Genomic DNA, 24,442 nt, shown 5'->3' with positions numbered 1-24,442 from the left:
TGTCCCGAGCTTATTATCCAACCTTTTGTAATGCGATTTCAGTCGAGTTCGTATTGTCATCCCACCTCCTGTTCATACGCATCCCTACCCCACTTTTACGCTGCCACCCCCTTCTTCGCATTCACTCGCGGACTCCCATTCACTCGATATGAAAATCCGGCGCGCGAAAGCACGGAGCCCGGTCGCCGAAATTCGGGATGTGTTTTTGTTTTTCATTCGCCCTCCTCCGGTCTCCGCTTTCGGCCGATGCGCCGCCCCCGAGCAACACAATGGCCCCGAACAATGGCCGAGCTGCTCTCGAGCGACGCGGCACAATTGCGGCTTTGTGAGACGAGCCCGGAGCTCAGTGAAGCCTGCCAGGCGTCGCCTATGTCGTAATGCAGTAACCGCCTCTGCACTGCTCTTAAGGAAGCACAGAAAGGCGCTGTTAGCCTAAGGAGTATACACTCAGGGTCTTTTGGAAAATGTTGGAGAAAGCCGACCAAGGTGCGCGGCTAGACGGCAAGATAGAGAAGCCGTGCATAGTGGTGATGGAGCGAGCCAGCTCCGGTGAATATGATAGTATTTTTTTTTTATGCGTAGCATATTGCAATCACTCTGTTCAGCCCTTGGGCGCGGCCGGGCAGCCACCAAACCACGTGACGTGACGTCACGTGGTTTGGTGACGTCGCGTCACCTAACCACGTGAAAATAAAAAGAAAAAAAAGTAAAAACTAAAAAATAAAAAAAGGGCTGATCATGGTGGCGGTTGCCACCGCCCCGTTTCAAAGGGGGTGCTCCTATCCATCCATCCATCCATCCATCCATCCATCCATGCGTCACGGAGGAAAAGCTGCTGAGAAAATCGAGTGCCGCCAAGCAATACCTCGCTCAAAAAGACCGCGCAATATGCAACGCATTCTTGTCTAAACCAAGCTAAGCCTGGGCACCTTTTTTAGAAAAGGATTGAATTCGAGTACTTTAGCTTCCGTACTGAATGGAATATGAACAGTGTAACTACAGATAGAACTCAATACGAACAGAATAGTGCAAGAACGGAGTCTAACACGAATCGACTAGTTCGGGAAAATATTCCTATATGAGGAGTGTGACTTCAAAGAGCTTTAAAATATTGAGCCACAACAGGCGGCGCTGCGGTCCTTGAAAAGACGCAATTCTGATCGCCGCTTGGGGGAGGCAAAAATGTTATATAATATGAACTAACTTTCAACTACATAAGTGTTAGCGTGGTAAACGCCTAATTAGCGTTAACTAATTAGCGTCCCTGATTAAAAGAACACAGAAGGCAAATAGAGGTTGGCCTGTATCTAGTGGGTACCGCGTTTTTATACCAAATGGGACCATTCTCACCGAAAACGGAGTCTTTATAAACTAGAAAAAACAAAACAAAAAGGAAACGGAATGCAAGTGTCGCCATAACCAGCTCGTCTCGCAAGTAAAATGTTTGTGTCGACGACCATTTTTGGCACACATCGCAGAGGCTGCCTACACTGCCATTCAGCTGAAAACGCCCTTGAGCCTGAATCGACAGGCAGGATGATTTTTAAATCCAATTTTCTAGCCGATGCGTCTTTCCCTGGCGGTCAACATAGCAAGAAAGAACCCGAGAGGCAATATTCACTCAAGGAATTCTTCGCAGTGTCCCTTTAGCGCTTCGTTTTTGATTCAGGCATCGCGAGTAATGCACGCCCGATGCAGTAGTAAAATTCGGTGGATTTTCTTGCTCGTTCTAAGCCCCAAACCAGAGTAATGTCAGATGACCGCTAATATGATACATGCAATAGAAGCCACTGTCTGCAGGTTTTCGCACAACCTGTAACCAGAAAGCGTAGAAAAGAATTGTCGTAGAAGAAAAAAAACTTAACCGTGGCGGCCATAAAATTGTTCAAATTTCACAAGTGAAATAGCGACAGGGGAGACGTTGTAAATGAGGAGTCAGGTCGGAGCCCAGAGATGTCGGTTGGTCCCCGTCCTTCTGTGTACATTTCAGCTCAAAGCACGACTGAGGTGTCTACTGTTTCAAGAGGGCAGTTATGCGCCTTCTCTCTGGTTCAGGTGTCCACAGAGATGTGTGAAACAGATACTGCGCCATTTCTTTTCCTCAAAAACCAATTTACCAATTTCACCGTCTACTTTCCAAGCTACCCCTCCATTGCTTGGGCAGCTTGAAGCGCGACTAAGGTGTCCACTGCCTTCTGGCTGCAACGGACAACGGCGACGGCAATGGCGACGGCGACGCCACGAAATGCAGAAACAGGCGCCAAAGAGCTGCGCTCTAAAATCGGCCCTCCGGTCGAAACGTCGAGTGAAATAAAAATGTTTCCTTTAACGAAGCGTATACTTCGCTATATATATATATATATATATATATATATATATATATATATATATATATATATATATATATATATATATATATATATTCGAGGCACTGATTTTCTACTCATGTAACACTGTCATTACCACTCCTTATTTCCCCACCCCCTCTTTCCTGGAGTGCTTGGCGTCACTCGGGATCGATCATCAGCGGGCCTTGGCGGAGCAAGCACTCTTCAGCATGGGGCCTTGGTGCTGGCACAAATAAAGTTTATTTTCTTGCTTCCAGGCGTAAGAAGGGTCGCGCTTTGTGCCAGTCGAAGCTCTTCCAATAATTCCAGTTTAGTTAAGTGCACTTCTTTCTTTTTTCTGTGCCAATAACGTCAGCGCAGCGCGGTAACAGGGACGGGGAGGGCCCGCTCGCGCCTTTAAGCGTCGACGCTGTAGTCTTTGCTGTCGTTGTCGGTGATCCTGCCTGCTTCGCGTGCTCCCCTCTTTTTGTGCTCCACGACGCGCCGGCCGCTTTCGTCCGTTCGCCTGGTCGCATATTATAGCTCACGACGCTCCTTGAAAGGCCATCCGTCGACGCTTCCCAGAAGTGCCGCCGGGTTTGTCAGGTGAAATTGGACGTCGAGGGCTGCGAGCCTTTTGTTGCGTCAAAGCCGCCTCTCGCGCGCGAATGCATTTTCCACCGCGTGCGCCCGAACGTCGACGCCTGTCAGCGAAAGTTTGCCTCGGCGAAGGAAAAGTTTATTTATTTATACATTTCTTTTTCGCGGGAAATGCTCCTTGCCTTGCAGGCGTGCCTTGTGACAACGTTTTCGACATTCGAACTGAAAGGACAGACCCATCGCTGCCGAGGGAATGTGTGGCAAAACGGAAAGGCGCTTCTAAAAGGGCTAAGCGGCATCTTGAATTGTGACTTTGCTCCCTTTCTTGCTATTCGTAAGGAAATTACCATATTGTTCGGATATTTTTATGCCCGGTGTATAACATATATGCTGAGTTTATTTTTCATCGCCTTTGGAAGCGAGTTTCCGTAAGCGTTCACTATATGACGGCGGTGGTAAATGTAACAGTTTGCTGTGATGTTAGCTAAACTAAATATCAGTTTTCTTTCAACCATCACTACTTATGCCTTTATGCCCTGATGCAATTAAGATACACCGCTTAAAGATAACCTTTACAAACAGTACTTCAAGATTTTGTAGGGTATAGGGATTAGTCAGAGCATTTTAAACAACAAAAAGCGGAAAACCTGGGACTCACCTTATGACCCTCGTCGTCACAAAGATCTGGAAAGAATTGAAGGTTAGCGTTAGTTTAACAATGATTTAAGATCAGATGCTTTTTCGCCAGAAAATACGATGCATCGCCGTACTGTTTTTGAAACGTAGGCGGCGGGCATGATGGTATAATATTAATCCGGAGAACACTTGCAGTAGGAACAGGTAATTTCTCTCGCTATTTGCGAAAATGTTGAACATAACTCTGCACGGCAAATCGCGTCATTCAAAGGCGTTTCGCACAATTCTGAAGACATGGGATGTTCAGAACAAAATAGAAACACTTTTCATTTAGTTCAAATCCTCGTCTGCGGAGAAATAAAGAAATTGTAAAATGTTCGGAGCTCACTTAAGCTGCAAGTATGCCTGAAACTAGTTAAAATTTGCTGAATATCAATCATTTCGTTCAATTTTGTTTCATGTCGTGCCTTTTGGTGCTATCTGCTGCTGCCTTCGGTGTTCGTAATTTTCTAAGGCAATAGGATGTGTTTTTGACTTTCAAGCAGCAGCCTTACGTTGAGTCGCGTTTGATACGACTTTGGTGTGACTTCTTGCTGAGGGAAACCTGCAAGAAGGTTCGATGCTTACTTCAGTTTTCTGTCTGTCACTGCTGGAATCAGTTATGCGTCTGTTTGCTTTTCTTTGAGAATGGCAGGCAGTTCCATGCAGTTAATACTGCGGGGCAAAAAAGTAGATGTGCAATACATGCTACGCCTTCATTTCCCCAGTGCATGAATGTATGCATACTGAGCCGCTTTCTTAGGTAACAGCAGTACGCGTGAAATTCTCAGAGGCGCGTCAAATTGGCTCTCCCATCTCGATCGCCGGGTGAAATCACTGTTGGGAGTGTGGGCAATGAGCGCATCTTTGCAGAGACCCCTTGCGGACAGCCTGCTGGACATGTGGAGAGCACGGGCCGAGAGAATGTCATGGAACGCGCAAAAGACGGGGATTGGCCGTGAAAAAAAAGGATGAAGTATAGACAGTCAAAGAAACGAGGACACTGGCTTCGCCACAAGCAGAATAGAGACTTTTAGCATAGCTCGCACCGCTACCTTGCCGCGCGCCGCCAGTGCTCACGCGCTGGTTGGTCAAGATGCGTCAGGCGTGCTGCCCTCTCAGCGATTCTGATTGGTCTAGACGCGGCAGGCGTGGCTCTTACCTATGTACTACGTTAGGCGGAGTGCAATGAAGCAAGGCTCCGACAGGCGTCAAGCTCAAGACCTAGATATCTCAAGCGGCCGCTAGGTGGCGCCGCTGCGCCTTTCACCCGGCCTGTGGTTGTTTTCTGGCTCGCCTGTGTCGTCGTGTTTCATCTGCGCTGCATGCACAAGGTTACGCTTTGCGGCTGTGTTCTGTCCACTTTTCGTAGTGTTTCGTGACGAAGCCGCGACCCAAAAATCCTGGAAAGAATAGCTTTTGAACGGAAAAGAGCTTATGAGCGCAATATTTTTATATATTGTAAGATTTCAGCATCAAAGCCAATATATCCGCGCACCTCTCTTCGACAGGCTTGAATTCTTTGCTATTAACCTTTTCGCTGTGGCCAAGAGCGTTCCTCATTGGTTTCCTGTGGCAAAACTGAACTGCTCCATGTTTCGATGGAAAAAGTTTAAGCGAAAGATTTTGCTGCACACCGCAAGAATGGACCATTACCTGCAGTATTTCCATACAGTACTTTACAATTTTCCAATATTCAAAATTTTTGTCTCAGAATGCTGGACATGTTTTTGTCGCTTCTGTTGTGCATTCGCCATGAAGAACCAACCAGCCCGTCAACTAGCTCTTGTAAGACTGGGTGTGACTGATGCTGTTTGCGAGCTCCGTTTTTAAAATAAGCGTATTTTGAGAGACTGTACATGTCACTGATGGCAAGTAAATCCGCCTTTCCCACAGAAAGCCATCGCTTTCACCTGACGGCGCGCGTACGATCCCACCAGACCTCCCAAGTACCTTTCAAAGAAACTGAAATGTCAGCGACCCCCAGTAGGGAGATGTGAGGGGACAGCGAAATACAACAAAGCAAATAAATCCTGTTTTCACGATGTAAATGAATACAGCGCAACGTCGCAGCCTAGCGAACCGGACGAACCTGTGGAGCCAGCCGTTCCATTCTACATTCAAAATGCACCAATTCGGGCCGATCAATTAGCAATGCACAAATTTCTAAATTATGGTGTTGCTATTCACAACCAGGATTAGTAACCCTGACCTGTGATAGCAATAAAGAGGAGGCAATTTGGCGAAAGACCCTGATTTCAAAGAAGGTTTCGTGCAATATATAACGCCAACTGCTTATCGGTAACAATATGCACAAGGCCATTCTCTGCTTGACATTCATAGATCCCTGGGAGTCCTCATAGCCATCCTGCAGCAGTGGTGCAGCGGTTAAGTGATGCGCCACTGCCCTGCGATAACGGGCGCTCCTAGAGTGGACCTTGTGCGGTCCAGGCTGCTATTCGCGAGCGACCAGTCACTAATTTAACTGCCACCTGGCACGGTGGGCAGGTTGTGGTGCCGCTGCAAGGTCACGTGACCTTAGGTGGCCATGCTTCCTTGAATGCTCTCTGGGGACCACCTGCCAGAGCCATGCCCGTGATTTTTCGGTCACAACGCCGACAGCAGACTTTCTGCGTAACGGGCCCTTTAATGGTATCGCGTTAAAAATAGAAAACAGCGTCCTACCGCACACTTCTCGAGGCTTGCAGAGTCCGTCGATGAAGACTGAGCCCTCAGGGCAGAAGCACCCTTCGACCAGGAGGTTCTTGCAGTCAGCCTTGTGGTAGTGGGTCTTGACGGCTCCAGTCTTGGCAACCTGGTCGGATCGGTACTCGGCGTCGCAGGTCTGTGGGCACCCGTCGTGGCAGCTCGTGTAAGTGGTGTCACCGGGGCACGTAATGTCTGCATAGAGCGAGGAAGGACATCGCCACGCTTGTAGGGCGCTCACCAGAAGGGTCAAGACGTAAGTCATTGGAACCTGAGTAACTATTTATTGTCTAGCACACTATCGACATGCCAGAGAAAGTTAGTGGGATAAATACTAGCGGTAATTTAATGGCAGCTCCATTAGTTGGAACCTTTGTTCGGGGCTACCCGCCGCGGTGGCTCAGTGGTAAGGCGCTCGTCTACCGAGCCGGAGTACCCGGGTTCGAACCCGACCGCGGCGGCCGCGTTTCGATGGAGGCGAAACGCAAGAGGCGCCCGTGTGCTGTGCGATGTCAGTGCACGTTAAAGATCCCCAGGTGGTCGAAATTATTCCGGAGACCTCCACTATGGCATCTCTTTCTTCTTTCACTCCCACCTTCCTCCCTTCCCTTACGGCGCGGTTCAGGTGTCCGCCGAGATATGTGAGACAGATACTGCGCATTTCCTTTCCTCAAAAACCAGACCAATTGTTCGGGGCTTACAACCCCAGAAAGAGTATACGAGTCGGATCGGATTCACACAAGGAGAGTTCCCGGTCATTGCAGAAGGTAGACTGTTTATTAAATATTAGCAGGGGATAATGCACGCAGTCGTGGATCTCGGCTCGTATTTGTAGCTAGAAAAAAGCACGTAGACTGGTTTCAAAGTAAAGCCGCCATTAAAATTGTTTCATCTGACGCAGTACAACCCAATACGGCTGTCCATGAGCGCAGTGTTCGCGACTGGCGTTCAGCCTTCGCCAAGAAGAAAATCGGGAAGAGATTGCTCACTGCAGTATCTCTGTATGTAGCCGTCATCGACGTTCACTCCGGCGCGGCAGCAGGCGTGCGCGTACTCGACCAGCGACGCGCACGTGGCCGAGTTCTCCTTGACGCTGAGCGACGTGTCGTGTCGGCACTGGTCCAGGTACTTGGAGACGTCCACCAGGTTCGGGCACTCCCCGAAGACCGACCGGTCCAGCATCTCCGAGCAGGCGCCCGGAGGTGGAGGCTCGATCGGCGGCTCCTGCAAACGTTGCACCCCTGCTTTTTAACCCCAGAGGAGCCTCAAAAGTGAAAGTGAAAGTGTTATCCCTTTTCTGGGATAACACTTTCACTGGCCAGCAGGGTAAAGTGACACTTATCGAAGGCCCCACAAGAAAGCTGTGGGGACATCATTATAGCTATCGCTGTTCTATGACCATGTCGACTAAATGGATAGCGTAGACGTGATGCCCGCATGGCGCTAAGATATAAATCGATATTTATTAGGTGGTGGTCTGCCCACACTTGCAACATTAATATCTATTCCTCAGTATGTATTTGATAGATAGAGGAAAGAGCGGACAGAGACACCTAGGAAACAAAATTTCCCTGAAATCCAATGAGAGACAACACGTATGCCTTTTCCTCCACTACTTTATTTTTTATAAAACGGCCATTTTAATTCCAAAATACAGTAAAAGTTTCTAGCCTTACGTGTAGCGCCATGCCACAGTGATTGCTGCCTTTTCTCTCCCAAGCAGGGAGCCAAAAATTTCAAAGTTCCTCCAGCCTTAAACTTAGAAGAGAGGTGTGGATCTTTAGGCTTCACTTAAACCCATTAATGTTGTTCACAATCCGGTTGAGACATTCTGAGCAGACGACCACATTGCCGTTCTTCTAAAGGCACTCTGGAAGTGACATGTAAATGAAGAGAGAAAGAATATGTCGCGTTTAAAGTCGTTAGCGAACGAGGCTGCAAAGATCGATGGAAGACACTAAGCAGACGCGAAGTATTAAATTAAGCCACGCATGCCCTGATTACGCAAGAATCTTGTTAGGCGTGGCGACACAAGGGGATTCTCTCTAAGCCGGGACCGGTACGTCCAATAGGAGAAGACGAGGCAGATCTGCGCGATTCATGTCTAGCACTGAGCTCCCTTGTCTGGAGCCCCGACTTCTTGCACTACGACAGAAGTCAGATGAGCAGCGGCTAATGAGGAGGCCGACCAGCCCCCGTCGCTAATTAAATGGACGCAAGGAGAACAGGCTTGTTTCGGAGGAGGCGCTGGAAAATTCGTCGGTGGGGCAGAAATCTTTAAAGGCTGCATTTTTGAAGAACGCGGCTAGTGCTTGCGATAAATCTTCAGCGCGGACTGCGGCTTGAGCTCTCGATCGAGTGCATACATAACTGCTTAAAGAGACTAAATGGCGAGTACTGCTTTATGCCATTTCCACCTCATTTTCCATGTGAGCTTATTTTCCTCCAAGGCGAATTCCATTCGATGAACAAGAACTGTAGTCGAGTTGAGCCATCGCTTTGTGTGAAACTGCCACTGAAGACAAATTGAAGTTGGCCTATATTGATAGGGCAGCGAATTCTAGTCATAAAGAAACAACCCTCGCCGACACGTTCGCTTTCTTCAAGAGGACATGAACCCTTCACAGTACAGTTCAGCACATTATCTACCCGAGTGGAAACCAGACATGCAGAAGGGAACCTTCACGCCATCTTCTAACATTCCTGCAGGACACTGATCTTGACTCTAAATGGTGACAGCAGGGACGGTCTGTGGTCTTCTGTGATTTAATGGTGCCTTCTGGAGTGGTCTATGTTATTCTGTGAGTGAGTGTGTGCATGGATGGTGGCTCTGCAATGGACTATGTTCTACTGTGACTGAATATGTGTATAGATGGTGACTTCTAGAGTGTATAATGTTGTGCTGCGAGTGCACGTGTGCATAGATGGTGACTGCGGGAGTGGCCTATATTCTATTAAAAGCGACTGTGTGCATCGCGGGGCAGATCTGACCGGTTTTAGGACATTATTAACATATAAGTGACGCTACGATGGAAGAACTGCCGGCAGAATAAACAATATAGCAATATAATTAAACCTATATCATACACAACTCCACTCAACTCAACTCTCGCCGAAAACGGAGTTTGTGCAAGCTGGAAAGTGCCGGAGAACGAAATACAGTGCCGCCATCACCGGTATATTTCGCAAGTAAACTGCGATGCCTCAACACAAGCTTTTAGCGCGGACCCCGGAGGCTCGGCTACACCGCCTTTCACTTCGAAACGGCGGTCTCACCGAGTCTTTCTCGGTACAGACGTCGTCAGTTTGGAACGAGTGGCAGGGAAATTTTTAAATGCAATTTTTTTAGCAATAAATGCGTCTTTTAGCTGCCCGGTTAGCTGCCGGGCGAACATGACCAGAAAGAGGAACAAAAGAAATTTTTACAAACAAGAAAATCGAATAAAGCTGCCCTCAGTGTGCAGTTAATATTTAGAATAGCGGCACATTTTGGAATAAGGAAACTTGGGGTGCTTAAACGACGCGCGCAAAACGAAGTACACACTACGTGCGTGTCTTTTAAGGGCTACAAGTTTCGTCTTGACGATCCAGCTCGACAGAGCGGTTACATTGAGTGTTCTAGAAGCTCTTCTGCACGAAAGAGTCGCGTAATTTGGTAGACCCACTCCTTAAACGAATGAATTTATCGCTGCGGCGTTGGGAAATGGGAAATACTGTTACCGCCCTCCTAACACCAGTCGGTGGAGTAACGATGAAGCGATTATAAAGTCGGAGAACTACCATTATCAATAACCAAGCTAAGTGCTACATACGTTTGTTTTGATCTAGAAGAGTTCCGTAACACTTAGCGGTGCCCCCTCTGTTTTGTGACGTAACACGTACCGCACGCAAAAGCCCTAAGTTTGATACAGGACCTTACAGAGTTTGCATTCCTTGCTCTGCTCCTGCTGCCTCCAAATTTAGCGCATGCCGTGCGGCTCAGGAGGTACTCACGATGCCGGTGAAGTTCATGACGCACTCATCACGCGCAAGCTGCGTCTCCCAGCTGCAAAGGAAGTCGATTATGTCGTCCGTAATGGTGCCGTCTTTTTTCTTCAAGTCGTCGTCCGGCTGGCCGTTGCAGTTGCCTGCGAGAGCGAAGGGACGACTGCACTGAGACGCGGGGATGCGTTTTACGAAGTAATTTTTCTCTACACTCTCCCCTAAGCTATTGCTGCCCGTGAACTAAGTTTGAAGGAAGGCAAGTAATGCTAGTCAAACGCTGCGGTAGCAACTGTGGCGATGAGCAACGACAAACATTGAGAAAAACATTTCTCACTCTCATCTTTCTATCCTTTCCTGTCTTCCTTTTTTTCCGTACTGGGGACCGGCCAATAGGCCACTGCGCATTCCAGTGCACAGCCCACAGAGTTAACTTCAGTGTGCAACTCGCGAGGTTCACGCATTGCGCACAGTGGCTCCAAACTTGCATTTCAAGTCTAGGCCATAGGACGAAACATAACGTACGCCAGACTAACCGGCAACCTAGCACTATCGCCTCGATGGGAATGATCGTATCTTCTCAGCACAGCCGAACTCGTCATTTCTACAAGACTGCATTCTACTCAGCCTTTTCTCTATACAGAGAACACTGCCTTTAAAATGACACTGTTTTTAGTTGAAGGAGAAGGTAAGTGAAGTTGGCATAACAATTTGAAGACAGTGGGCCAGTACGCGAGCAGCAGCACATGGAAAAAAGTGAACAAGCTTCTCAGACCTGACTGGGATTTCAGATGCGGAGACGGGATGCAGTCGGCAGAAACTGTCCCGACCAAGCGACGTCACGTTATTGGCACTCCGATATAGCAAAACCTGAACACCATTCCGTAGAAGCAAAGTAGCCTGTAAGAAGGCTCGCGCTATGTGCTCACCGCAGAGGCCCTCGGTGCGGTTGAAGAAGCTCTTGGAAGGCACGTGGATTGAGAAGGCGGCACTGATCTCGTTGTAGCGCACCTGGACTCCCAACTCGCGGAACAGCACCACGGTCACCTGATGTCCCGGCATGGCGAACACGGTAAGCCCGTCGCCCTTCCAAGGCAGATCGCTGGCCTCGTACTCCTTGCCGTCGATCACCGCCTGAGCAAGGAGCGAGACGCGTTTCAGTGTACACAGTCTCGGCGGTGACCCAACATGCAGCTCCAGTGCACCTGGCTCCCACGGCGGCAACCACTGCCCTCCTGTCCCGGCCGGCCTTCCCCCATGCCGATACGTACTTAGCGCCCCTCCCGAGTTCCCTCTGGAAGGTTCTCTAACACCCTTCCGTAACACTGTCCGCAACTAGGTGTGTTGCAACTGCCGCTTTCGCCACTACAGCGCCCTAATACCAGCCAATGGATAGTTTTGGCATAGCGGAAACGTAGTCTTTGTCAAAAGTAACCAGGCTGTATGGTTTGCTTCTAGCTCGTACAGTGGAGCCCTTACAGCTTCCCTGAAGCTGAAATGGTCGTTAAAGGTAAGGACTGTGGGTCTTCTTACCTACCTCTTACCTTCTTACCTACCTTCTTACCTCCAAGGTATTGTATACTGAACAAAATCTGTGTATAATATCCTTGCACATTATTGTACATATTCATATCATTCCGTATACTGTGTTAATATTGTGATTATGTTGGCATAGTTTATCCACATTTGTTTTAATTATGTGCCTTACCTTCTTGTTATGCGCAAATAACATTGCACTTCCGTCGACTGCAGAGGGACAGAGCCCTTCGTCAGGCGCCATAGCCTTTAGCCTCTGCCCCTGCAGCAGACGCTGTAACTGCTCTGCTCAAATAAATCTTTTCAAAAAACCTCGAAAAGCACACACCACCGGTTATTGTAGCCCGCGTAGAAGCGGGACTCTGCTTAAATAAAAGCCGCCCCTATTCCCTTCCAGCTCTAAATTCTTACCCGCATTCATTATGGCGCCCAAACACGTTTTTCGCCACGAAGCAATTGTCTGGCCGGAGCTTAATCGCACACGAGGTTCATCGCTCCCAACGCACGTGCCATTAAAGGGCCTTTAGGGCAAGACAAGACGTGACGCCGCTGCAAACGACCCCCTTTTTTGTTAGGATTGCGCGCGTAATTCAACGAGCGCTCGCGTAATTCTACGCGTGGAAACCTAACGGCTAACCTGGTCACGTGCAACACAGCGGTGAACAGCCTCAAGTAAAAGGCCGCGCTTTGTGCCTTCATAAGTCATTTTTTTTTCTGCGGCCGTCGCTTCCAACGAAAGCATTGAAAGGAAGTTTATTCACAGGGTACCGCTCGAAAGCAAGCTATGCCGACAACTATCCGTCCAGCACTACCATTAAATGCTTCCCTTTTGTCATAACCTGTGTCTTTGGATGACAGACTCTCCCGTAGCGTATTTATTCAAAACGCTGCGAGGCCTGTATTGCAAGCATCACGTCCTGTGAATTTTAGTAAACGCAACGACAGAGAATTTACTGCCTCTTATGTGGGCGGTCAGATAACCGCGTTTGAATAAAATTCATCTTTATGGGCATTTACTATACTAGTCTACTAAGGCGAAGAATTGTGTCGACATCTGGCACAGATACATGCTGCTTCCCGCTCGAAGTTCACTAAATGCGCGCAATAGTTACAATTTTTACGGTGTTCCAGATGGTATAAGACCTTTGGGGATTTCCGGGCAACTGTGCATGGTCCCGAATGCATTTACTGATTAACCATGCTTCGTGCAATTACACGAAGTATGCTGCGTCAGTAACCTCGTGGAGGTGGTTGCGTGTGTGCAGGGCACATTTGAGACTGGTAACGAGATTTTCAATCCCCTATGTTATTTGGAACTCAGTGCACAACCTCTGGAACAAGCTAGATAATATCGAAAGAGGTGTGGAAACAAAGAAGATGTGCAAAGATGGCAAAGGACGAAATGATCTATGCGGAAACACATGTTAGCTCACACATATGCTTACACAGAATGTTTACTCCCTCGTGAGACGCTTCTCTCGGCTAAACTGCTGGCTCGTTCACTCGCGCATTTCTCACTGTTCGGCGGTAAATGCTGCGCTGGGTCGGACACTTGCCTGACTAAGGGAAAGTTGGTCGATAGCCTGCATTGCATGCTGCTATGCCGAACCGAAAAAGACAACAGATGCACTGGCAGCGCTAGCTCTTGTCGGCGGCAGTAGGACCAAAGCAGTCGAACGCGATACGAAGAGTGCTCCCCGGCCCTCCGATGGCGAGAGCTGTTGGAGAGTGTTTTATTGAGAAAGCAATACTACGCCAGTCTAACCACTCGTCGCGTGGTCCGTGGACCCCCCTGCTTCTAGAGGAGCCGCCGCCGCGCCTAACAGATGGTGTGACGTCAGCCTCTCCGTTGCTATGGCGGCGCGTGACGTCAGCTTGCTCTCTCCACCGCAGCCAGGAGGAGCCGGTCGTGCCGCGCTCCTCGAGGAGTCTCGCCATTGAAGTCACTGACGAAGAGTCTATATCTGAATCTAGTTGTTCTACCGCTTCTGCATTGTATTGCTTTCGCAACCAACCAGGTTTAACCAGAGCTAAACCACACCAATTTTTTTTTATCTGCGGCCACGCCAGACGATTTTACGGCTAATTATTTCTTACCGAATCAGGCCTGAAGGAAACAAAAAGAATTGCCGCTAAATGTCGCCTCTGCGGGCATAACTCACCGGCTGGTGCCTCCTGATGCGAGCCACGTGCTCATTGTGCTCAACATTGAGGCCCAGGATACAGGTGAGTCTGTCTTCGCACTTGCCGGTTACGCCGTCCACAGTGAAGCGGCCCTCGGAGTCCGAGACGAGTTCGAAGTGGCCGCTCGACTGAAGCTGGAACTTCCAACCGTCGAACGTCTCGATTGTCGGGTCGCCGTAGCCCGTGCACACCTCTGCAGCACGCGTCACACAAAATACACCCATGCACTTCGTGCTCGGTTTCGTCGGGAGCACATATTTGCCTTAGTCTGTTTCCTTAGAAGGAAAAAAAAAAGGCCTAGGAGTGGGGAGAAAGGCCCGCCCATTAGAAAACGGCAATGACAGTAGCCTCTCCAGTCCCAATAAAACTTACGTTATGCAGTGTAATAAACAGTGCACAGAGGCGAGATATTCGAATGGAATGCGCAAGCATGGTCTACTAGTCAAAAAGCAAACAGCTCGCTGAAAAGACAAGACGCCTGCCTTGAGCTGGCACAGTTAGGAGAGCCTTTGCACAGGTAAAAGTATGCACGCGTACTTGCAACATCAAACATCATGTTTTCAGTGAAATATAAGTGGGTGGATCATGTAAGAGACCAAGAGACGCGAATGACGCGGGGCAAGTGGATTTTCATTTCGGTGCAATCAGTAATAGATCCTTGAAGCGTCATACCAAGCAAACAAATTATATTGTGAATGTTCCTAACGTGAAGACTTCAGCGTGCGAAGTTTTACATCTTCTGATGCGAGAATGTGTATCTAGGGCACCGTGCAAAAAGTAACACGGCCGTTGCCTGAAGAAGAAAGGAAGGATCGAAAGCAGCGTCGGCTGACTTACTGTCAGCGCACTCGTCGGGGTTCTTGCAGACGTCGCCGTCGAGAACAGTGCCGGGCGGGCAAAAGCATCCGGGGTTGCAGGCCTTTTTGGTGGCGCAGCCTACCTCGCCGTTCAGGAAGTTCTGGCACGTCAGCTGACAGTCCGGTCCGCAGTCCAGCCAGTGCATTTCCGGAGGGCAGTCCGGCACTGCACGTCGAGAGCACTTTCTTCAGTGAGCAGAGCAGAGGCGCCTTAGCTTGACTTATCGTCATGATTTAGGCGAGAAATATATTTGTGCAGTCAGTGAACAAGACAACGGTAGTGCGAACAGCGAGACGACGGAAAAATATTAGCTGAAAGATACTTGAAATTAACGCAGTTGATTTTCATTTGGAAGACGCGGAGACAGCTCTGTCGAAGCATTCATAGAACGCGTCTGTATTTGGTTTCCAGCGACTAAAAGTTTTATGCGTCTATGCGTTTCATTTGACGCAGACCATCTAACTATGCACATGCACAACTATGCATAACTATGCAGACATCTAACTATGCACATTCATTCATACCACGTACTATAACTGACTGGAACTCTCTGCCTTCACATGATGCTACCGTCACTGATACGGATAAATTTTCTAACCTATTGGCTGCCACTATCTCTGCTTAAATTTCTTGGGTACATTGTTAAATTACTAGTTGATGATTCTCGTTTTATTTTCATGCCGTTGTTTGTGAGACATTGTATAACTTGTATTAACGTTACTGTCTGCTGGTGTGTTCATGTTATTGTTTTTCCCCTTTAAGCTTCAATTTTCAATTTTGCGTTTTGTATTTTTCTTGCAAAGACTCATGTGCTTTTATCTGTTTTGTTGTAGTTTCTTGAAGTTGTCATTTATTTGTTTACTTTTGATTACATGCCTGTACCCTTCCCCCCCCCCCCTCCCTGTGTAATACCCTCGAATTGAGGGCCCTTAGGGGTATTTTGTATAAATAAATAAATAAATAAATAAATCAGTTCTGCTGGAGGCAAATTTCGCGTCGAGGTGTGTCGCGTAAGTTTTACGCGCGTGTGTACCTTGCGAGAGGCTACACTGCGGAAACACCAAGCAAAGATGATGCAAGCATTCCTCTCGTCAGCTTGCACCCTCATCGCTGCGATATGATCCAGCAAAGGACGAGGAAAGTCGCCTACGTTATTCTGAACAGCTTCTTGTGAGGAACACGCAGCTAGCATCACGCTTTCTTCTCTGATCCATATCCCCCCCCAAGACAGGAAGCAAAACAACGAAAAACACAATAACAGTGCTCTTTAGTCACTCCCTCAGTCAATCATCACCAGGTGTCACCTTACATCATGCTATTTAAACTAAATTTCTCTACAGCTAACAAGACAAAAGCAGAAGATAGTAGACACAGGACAAGCACTGTTAAGAACATGAATAGGGCGCTAGTCCTGTGTCTACCTTCTTTCCCCACTCCAGGATCCTTGGATCACTTTTACTTACGAGGCAACTCTGCAATATTGCAAAGCACTGTTATGTATAGATATTGACAGTTATGGTGCCTTCTACATATGCGTAGTAAAACCTTAATTTTAACATTTGTCCACAGCTCGCATCGAGTAGTTCAGAATGCCATAAAAAACCAGAAAGGTGCCTTTTTGACGACAGCAAGAAGGTTAATAAAAAATAGATGCAAGCCTGCCTAGTAGATATATGCGGGTGTGCTGATTGTTGCAGCGAATCTTAAGATAAATATGAAAAAAAAATGCAGTTATAAACAACTCCCTGGTGAAAAACGGACTTGTCCAGAATTTCTGTGCATGTGTGCAATGGATCATTACAAACTCACTCTGCTCGCCTTACATTTGTAACACTAACCCTCCTTAATCAGGCGAAGGACTTACGCTGCATAGTAAAACTGCCGATTTAAAAGTTCCACGAAGAAGCGCAAGAGATAAGGCACGCGAGCAAAAAAAAAAAAAATCCTGAGCCCTGCGGAAATACATAGCGCCTGTTCGTCTTCCCTGCTCTAATATTTGTCTCGTTCATTTCGCTGAATATCAGTTATGAATAGACGCCTGCCGAAACTTAAGCTGTGCCGAATAGAAGCGTGGAGTAATCTTTTTCACTGGGCCAGCGTTGGGCCGATCAAGAGGTGCGACGCACCGCAGCCGTAGCGGAGCCTCCATCCCTGCAGCTTCTCGTCCCGGTCCTCGATGTCGCACTGGGTGACCGCGTCGAGGTAGGCCTCGCAGGCGCACTCCGACTCGCTTGTCCCGTTGCGCTGCAGGCACTCGCACGTGGCACTCAGGCAGTTGGACAGCTGCGTGTCCAGGCCTGGACACACGGAGAACGGCTCCTCCCTGAGCGAAAAGACAATGAAAAGTGCCGAGGTGTCTTCGCCGTCAATCAATCGTACATCTACGTAGCAATGGGCTCAAAACACATCAGAACATCACATGGACATCAGAAACTAACGCCATCTGTTCGTCGCCAGTAGCGAACTCCGCATAACCTAAGCTGGACATGTTAAAACTTGTCAGTTGGTTAAAAGCGGACTTATTTTGACATTCCAACACTTGCATAAGGCATGATTTCTTACTATAGAGTCCCGAGATATTCAGAGCTTACGCAGTGATTATCATGGCCGACTCTTCCTCCTCGAGCCCCGCCGCGGTGGCTCAGTGGTTACGGCGCTCGGCTGCTGACCCGAAAGACGCGGGTTCGATCCCGGCCGCGGCGGCTGAATTTCGATGGAGGTGAAGTTCTAGACGGCCGTGTACTGTGCGATGTCAGTGCACATTAAAGAACCCCAGGTGGTCGAAATTTCCGGAGCCCTTCACTACGGCGTCCCTCATAGCCTGAGTCGCTTTGGGACCAAATAAACCAAACCAATCTTCCTCTTCGCTGTAGAGTCGGACCCACTAAAATTTTTCACCACTCGCACCAACTAAGGAGGAGGTAAACTTTATTAAATCTTAGGCGCGGGTTGGGGTGACGTTCCCCTCCCCGGGTGGGTTCCTCTTCTAGGCCGGACGCCAGGTGGCCGACCGATGATGTCGTTCGGCGACCTCTTCAGCTCAGTGGTAGGCCGCGCTGCTCAGCTCGGACCCGGAGGTTCAACTCCGAGTCACGGAGCGGGCCGAAGAGGTCACACCAACTAATTCCGACCGCCATAAAAACATTCAAACTTCGTGTGGTGATTTTGAATGTCCGGTGCCTCGCGGCACACGATGGCAGCCCTGCACTATAGGCGTTTTATCAAGATCTTCCGGGCTTGCAGAAAGTAAGCTCGGTATAAACCGACATTAAACGCTTAGCCAAAACTCCAGGAAGTGCCACAGCATAGGCATTTTCAGGCATCGCAGCTGAAGCACCGCTAAACACGCCGCAGCCCGGATGTTTCTCAAATCTTTACTTTCTTCCGCAAAACGGCTGCCGACGTGTTATCGCCAGAACCTAACGAGGATAAATTGGTGATCTTGCCACTTATCCTTCATGCTGCTTAGAACTGCATCAAATGCCGACTAAACCCAGGGTTTCGGGTATGCGCTCGTAGCGATGCCGCGGACTCCGCCACCGCCTTTGCTATTTCGGCGAGTTGTGAAGCCGTGGTCTCGAGCACAGGTTGGTTGTATCAACTCAGCCACTCCAGACCATGCTTCTTTCTGTCGCCCTGCCCACCCTTTCAATCACTGCCATACGGTACAGTTCACGCGCCGACTAAGAGTAAGACCGCTAATTAATAACCTTTAATAACTTTTTAACATTTAATACCTTCCGTTAATTAATCACCTGGCCAAGCCTGAAGACGCCAAGTACACGGAAATAGGTATCGACTGCGCCAGGAGGTACAGTCTTTGTCAAAAGTAACCACGCTGCATGGTTTACTTCTCAGTCGCATAGTAAAGCTATTATGCCAGCCCTCTAAATTTCCGTATGGCAAGGAGAACCCCTGCCCACACATTCAAAGAAGTTTTTGATCTTTAGGGAAAATGTGAGGGGTCTACTATACGAATGAGAAGCAAACCATGCAGCCTGGTTACTTTTGACAAAGACTGTACGTGCATTTCTATGATAACTCGTTTAGGTACAATTGTTTTTTATTTAGACCATGCTGAGATTTAAAATTCTGTCCGCCTCTGACGTCATGAACACCTGCGCAAGTGCCGGACGAGACTCTTATGCCTGCAGTTTGTTTGCGCTTGGGCCGCCTGAGGGCTACGAACCTCAGCTTGTTGCAGATGGTGGCGGCCGCGATGAGGGTTTCCTTGGGGCACTCCAGAGGGCGGCACGCCTGTTCTGCGCCGGGCGTCGGCCAACTGTCGCCGAACTCCGACGCAGTGTTTACGTGCACTCCGGACGGCGTCACGAAGTCGTCGGTGGGTTCGTCGTTGAAGAAACCGCACAAGCCGGCGAGGGTGCCGTTCAAGGAAGAGTCCACCTGGGTTGAGCGGTATGCACTACAGCAGCGCTCACTGCAAACTATCCCGTCGTTGGCTATTTCTACATTTGAGGCTTGTGCCTTAACCGAAGCGAATTATTCATATCAGAGAGAGCATCGTGCCGACTCTGTCTGTGCGACACGTCTGCCACTTCTAATGAAGCTGATGCGATGAGCCATTCCTTATTTCCGTGCCCATTGCAAGCCGCACTCTCATATGGAGGTGAAAGCCCTACTCAAGTATTATTTTTTATATCATTCATCACCGTTTAGTATGTCTCCTGCTCTTCCTTTAGTGCAATAACCTAATCATGCAATAATTAGTCCTAGACACTGATCTTGTGCAGTGCGACCTTGTGTAGAAAGACGGAGCCTTGTTCACGAGATCGCACAGGAGACAATCTTAGGAGTTTCCACTCCAGGGGCCACTCAGACATGTTTGTTTATTTATTTATTTATTTATTTATTTATTTATTTATTTATTTATTTATTTATTTATTTATTTATTTATTTATTTATTTATTTATTTATTTATTTATTTATTTATTTATTTATTTATTTATTTATTTATTTATTTATTTATTTATTTATTTATTTATTTATTTATTTATTTATTTATTTATTTATTTATTTATTTATTTATTTATTTATTTATTTATACTGCTATCCCATACAGGCATTCTAGCAGGGTGGAAATACATAAAAACCAGAAAATACACAAATGGCAGAATAAATAAAAATGGAAAGTTTCAACATCGTGCAATAAAGAGAAAAAAAGTAACGAGCACACTAAAACATATAATGGCAAAAAATTACCGCCAGATATAAGGCAAAGTATAAACAACAACAGAAGCCTGACAAAAACCTACAAAGGACATTCAAATAATATTAATTCGAACGGTACTTCATTTTGATCTTTTTGATTTCTACCACACGCTCAAAAACAGCCCCGATATCTGGGCATGCATCAGGTGTTATCATAACCTGCCGCGTCAACTCACTAATTCCAGCTATAACGAGGGTGTGTAATCATCACCATCAGCCTGACTTCACCCACTGCAGGGAAAAGGCCTCTCCCGTGTCTCTCCAATTAACCCTGTCCTTCGCCAGTTGCGGCCACCGTATTCCCACAAATTTCTTAATCTCATCCGCCCACCTAACTTTCTGCCGCTCTCTGCTACGCTTGCTTTCTCTTGGAACCCACTCCGTTACCCTTAAGGACCAGCGGTTACGCAATCTTCGCATTGCGTGCCCTGCCCAAGCCCACTTCTTCCTCTTGATTTCGACTAGGGGGTCATTGACCCTCGTTTGTTCCCTCACCCACTCCGCCTGCTTGCGATCTCTTAACGTCACACCTATCATTTTTCTTTCCATAGCTCGCTGCGTTGTCCTCAAAAACGCACTCAGTGCGCAAACAATATGACTACTGCAGGCCCTCACCTTGACGCTGACCCTTCCGCGGACGTCGAGCCTGAGCTCGAGCTTGAAGAGTTTCGAGCGGAAGTAGAGCTGCTCGCCCACGTTCTCGACGACGAACTCGGGCATGCGCTCGGCCAGCAGCGGCAGCTGCTTGGCGCTGTACTCGTAGTCGTCCACGCGCACCGACAGATCGGTGCCCAGCACGATGCGGTGCTTCAGCTGCTCGATGGTCACCCGCTTGGGGCACGCCTGCTCGTCCTCCAGCTCGCAGCTTCGGTGCACTGCACGACACGACACCGTTGACACTCTCAAGGGTGATCTGCACACTTTGCTTTTGCACGACTACTTGGTTTAACTGCGTTGAAACCCTGCTAATTTTAGTGCGAAAGCAATACCACTCTAACCAGCTCTAACCACTGGTCTCGTGGTCCGTGGTCCATAGACGCCCCTGTTCCTTTTACTCCTTTTGTTGCGAAAGCAACACTACTGGAGCCCTGCTCGGATCGTGGCGGTGCGGCTACCAAACGATCTTGTGCCGTTGCCTAGCAACCCGAGTTACTACCCGAGCTTATACGAGTTACTCGGGTAAGCTCGGGTAGTAACTCGAGTAAGCTCGGGTAAGTTCGGACGAGCGTCATGCCATCTGCTCGAGAGGTTGCTCGGGAAGAGCAACATGGGTCGCAAAATCCCGACGGGTGGCTGGGATAGAAACAGCCACCTGCCAGTGCAGTGGCGCATCGCTTAACCGCTGGGCCACTGCGCTGGTAGTGGTATATGAGGACTCGCCGCCATCTATGAATCTTAAGTAGGAATTACCAATTCAGCATACATGGGCATTAACCCACTAAAGATGTCATGCCACATCCGTAAGGCGGAGTTTAAGTGCCCCCCCAATTAAAGAATGAACACCTGCTTTCGCAGGTCTACTCGGTTTAAATACGTTAAATCCCTATCAATTTTTTCACTATTGGCCTCTTCGTAGATTTCGCGAAGGCTTTTGTTGTTTAAGCCACAACATTATTCCAACTAAACCATCCCGGTACAGAGGTAGTGGGACACCTATGGAATTGATTAAATCTCGTTTAGCAATAGACCACAAATGGTGAGTTTGGTAATCACCGGTCGAACATTTTACCACTCACTAACGGTGTTCCAGAGAAGCCTTTTCGGGCCGCTTTTGTTCAATGTCATTATCAATGATGTTCGCATTGGTAGGTCAATTAAATTTATCATATATGCCGACGATTGTTTCGTACTTATGCCCGGTCGAAATGCAGATATGTTGAGAAATTAACGCCATGTCTTCCCAGTAAAGTTACCCTCGCGGTCATAATCAAACGGGCTGAAAGTTCATCCATCCAAGGCGAAGAGAATAATTTTCGGAGCAAAAACAAAACACACATTAAATAATGCCATCACCTATGAAGGCTACAATATCAAAATCGTTGAGTCTCGTAAAATACTAGGAGCCCCATTAGTCACAATAGTAATCTGTCCTGGGACTTGCATATGTTGTTGATATACCGGGCGTTTCAGCGAACACTTTGAAAAATTTTCAGGAATAGACTTTTTAGGGTAAAATTATGGCTTTTGAAGCATGGTACTGCCAGGCCTAGCGGACACCAGAGAACCGCTGAATCACTTCAACTAGTAAGCTGTTTAACTAAATTCTAATAATTAGCATTTTAACTACTAGAGTTAGGTGCCTGGTTTCAATTAGAGACCTGTAGCCGGTCGTTAGTAATAGCCATATCCATTTTTAGCATTTCGAAAACGCAATTACTCTTCATGCTGCGGCTCAACAAAATTTGGCTATTTCGGCTAGTTACGTGCGCTGGAGGGGTTGCCTTTTCTGGGTGCTTTCAGAAGGGCATGTATTTCGCATGATGCAGCCAAACTTTGTCGAGCCACAGCGGAGAGGGTAGTCGCGTTTTCGGAATTCTAAAAACTGACATGGCTATTACTAACGGCTAATCAGGAGGCTAACCCGGCTAACCCGGGACCAGGACTAATTCGTCCTGGTCTCGGGTTCGGACCCCGGACCAGGATGAATTTTTCTTTAACTACGAAGTTTATGAGGAAGCTGTATAGCTTTCCTCTGTAGCCGTATGGCTGCGCTCGGGTGGATGTCAATGAGTAACTACTACCTTATTACTAATCTACTCCACCTTGGAAGAATCCCCTTAACATTTGACCAACACAGTTTCCACTTAGAGTTATTGATCAATTCGCTCTCGCCCTACCATAAGCTTGCTGTCCCGGTTAGCTCAGCTGGTAGAGCGACTGCTCCGGTGAAGCGGTGGTCCCGGGTTCGAACTCGGGACCAGACGAATTTTTCTTTAACTACGAAGTTTCTGAGAAAGCTGCATAGCTTTCCTTTGTAGCCGAATGGCTGCGCTCGGGTGGACGTCAATGAGTAATTACTACCTTATCACAGTGCTTTATATTGCATATCGTGAGGTGCGAACGCTTCTGAGAACACATCGGTATTATTGTTCTGCTTATTCTGCAGTGTTTGTATACTCCCCACGATCTAACCTGCAATGGCCTCGTCAAGCTGTCTGGAGCAGTTTTTAGACCAGCTGCTCCTACCAGCATATATCTGGCGAAATGAAACGATTTGCCACTCAGCACGCGTTTAAATAGGGCCGTTCCATCGTTTGCTTAACGTATGAATAAGGGACACCTGAGGGTCCAAGAAGTGTCATATTCTTAAATTTTTATTCCTTTCTTCATCTACTGTTGCTTTTCTCGGACCCTCAAATATTAGCTTTGAGTATAAGGGCGTCGTATGTGCTGCCTTTTTTATTGCCCTATCCTTCGCGTCCTTACATAGATTACCGAAAAAAATCACTTAGACAAGAAAGCATTTTGACAACAATAGTTGGTACGCTTGCGGTCTGCCGACAGTAGTGCGCGAGCAAAAACTATCTTTTGCGTGAAGCTTCTATCAAGCTCTAACACTAAACAAACACCTCTAAGAAACTGCACGTAAAAGATATTGAGCTGGCGACGTACCTGAGATGGTGATGTTTCCGGTGGCGGCATCGCTGACAAGCACGTGATCGCAGTAGCTGTAGTCGAACTCACGACCGTCGAACGTCTTGAAGTGGTGGCCCACCAGCTCGCACTCGGACTCGGCTGAAAGCACGGGAGTGAGGTGCGGTAATTTCGGTTCGCAAAATGATCCCACTACTCGGCAGCTTTCCTTGGAGTTTTTTCGTGCTTCCCGGGCTTACGATTTGGTGCCTTCTCTTCCTTGAAGTCTATCGCATTCGTACTTTCCGGGCTTAGGCTTATGATTTGGTTCTCCTCTTTGAAGTCTATCGCATGCATTTACTGTACACCTTAGCAATCACACTTTACTAAACAATACGCAACACATGTTATTGTGGTTATGGTATTAACTAGTTGAAAATATACGGGTGCAAAAGTGTAATGCACCACCTAATACTCGTTGCAAATTAGTAAACCAGACCTTGTTTCGTTAATGTAATTACGGCGGCCATGAACTCTTCACAGGGGTTAGGTGTCCCAATCGGTGATTTGGGTGTATAGAGAGGACATTAACCTCCTGTATTCTTGCTCATCGAGCAGCTCTTCTCTCTCATAAAATGACTAGAATACCGAGGCTGGCTACAACATTAGAGCCGCACCTACGATAAACTCCATTATTCGAAAAAGGCGGATTGGTAGCACTGACGTCGTTATTTTTTTTTTTCTGTAAAAAGTATCGATTTTCTTGTAGGTAC

At 47.8% G+C, this 24,442-nt stretch overlaps 1 protein-coding gene across 4 annotated transcripts in view; it reads right to left on the bottom strand.

Annotated features, from left to right (window-relative positions):
- LOC149334847 (uncharacterized) overlaps positions 1 to 24,442 on the bottom strand; it is a 221,262-nt gene that overhangs the window by 36,608 nt on the left and 160,212 nt on the right. For all 4 annotated transcript variants that reach the window (XM_089551475.1, XM_089551474.1, XM_089551476.1 and 1 more), the window contains 11 exons: positions 23,709 to 23,831; positions 20,712 to 20,971; positions 19,057 to 19,271; positions 16,994 to 17,190; positions 14,847 to 15,032; positions 13,988 to 14,202; positions 11,219 to 11,423; positions 10,302 to 10,435; positions 7,298 to 7,532; positions 6,288 to 6,503; positions 3,586 to 3,611 (listed from right to left, as the gene is read on the bottom strand). In XM_089551475.1, the coding sequence (XP_089407601.1) occupies positions 3,586 to 3,611; positions 6,288 to 6,503; positions 7,298 to 7,532; positions 10,302 to 10,435; positions 11,219 to 11,423; positions 13,988 to 14,202; positions 14,847 to 15,032; positions 16,994 to 17,190; positions 19,057 to 19,271; positions 20,712 to 20,971; positions 23,709 to 23,831 (2,012 nt within the window). The remainder of the gene's footprint in view (positions 1 to 3,585; positions 3,612 to 6,287; positions 6,504 to 7,297; positions 7,533 to 10,301; positions 10,436 to 11,218; positions 11,424 to 13,987; positions 14,203 to 14,846; positions 15,033 to 16,993; positions 17,191 to 19,056; positions 19,272 to 20,711; positions 20,972 to 23,708; positions 23,832 to 24,442) is intronic.

Source organism: Amblyomma mixtum, chromosome 7 (genome assembly GCF_055824585.1).
Source record: "Amblyomma mixtum isolate Tamu chromosome 7, ASM5582458v1, whole genome shotgun sequence".
In the NCBI taxonomy this organism is placed as follows: Eukaryota; Metazoa; Arthropoda; class Arachnida; order Ixodida; family Ixodidae; genus Amblyomma; species Amblyomma mixtum.
Note: the sequence above shows the minus strand (reverse complement) of the source record. Positions and strands in the feature narration are given on the sequence as shown.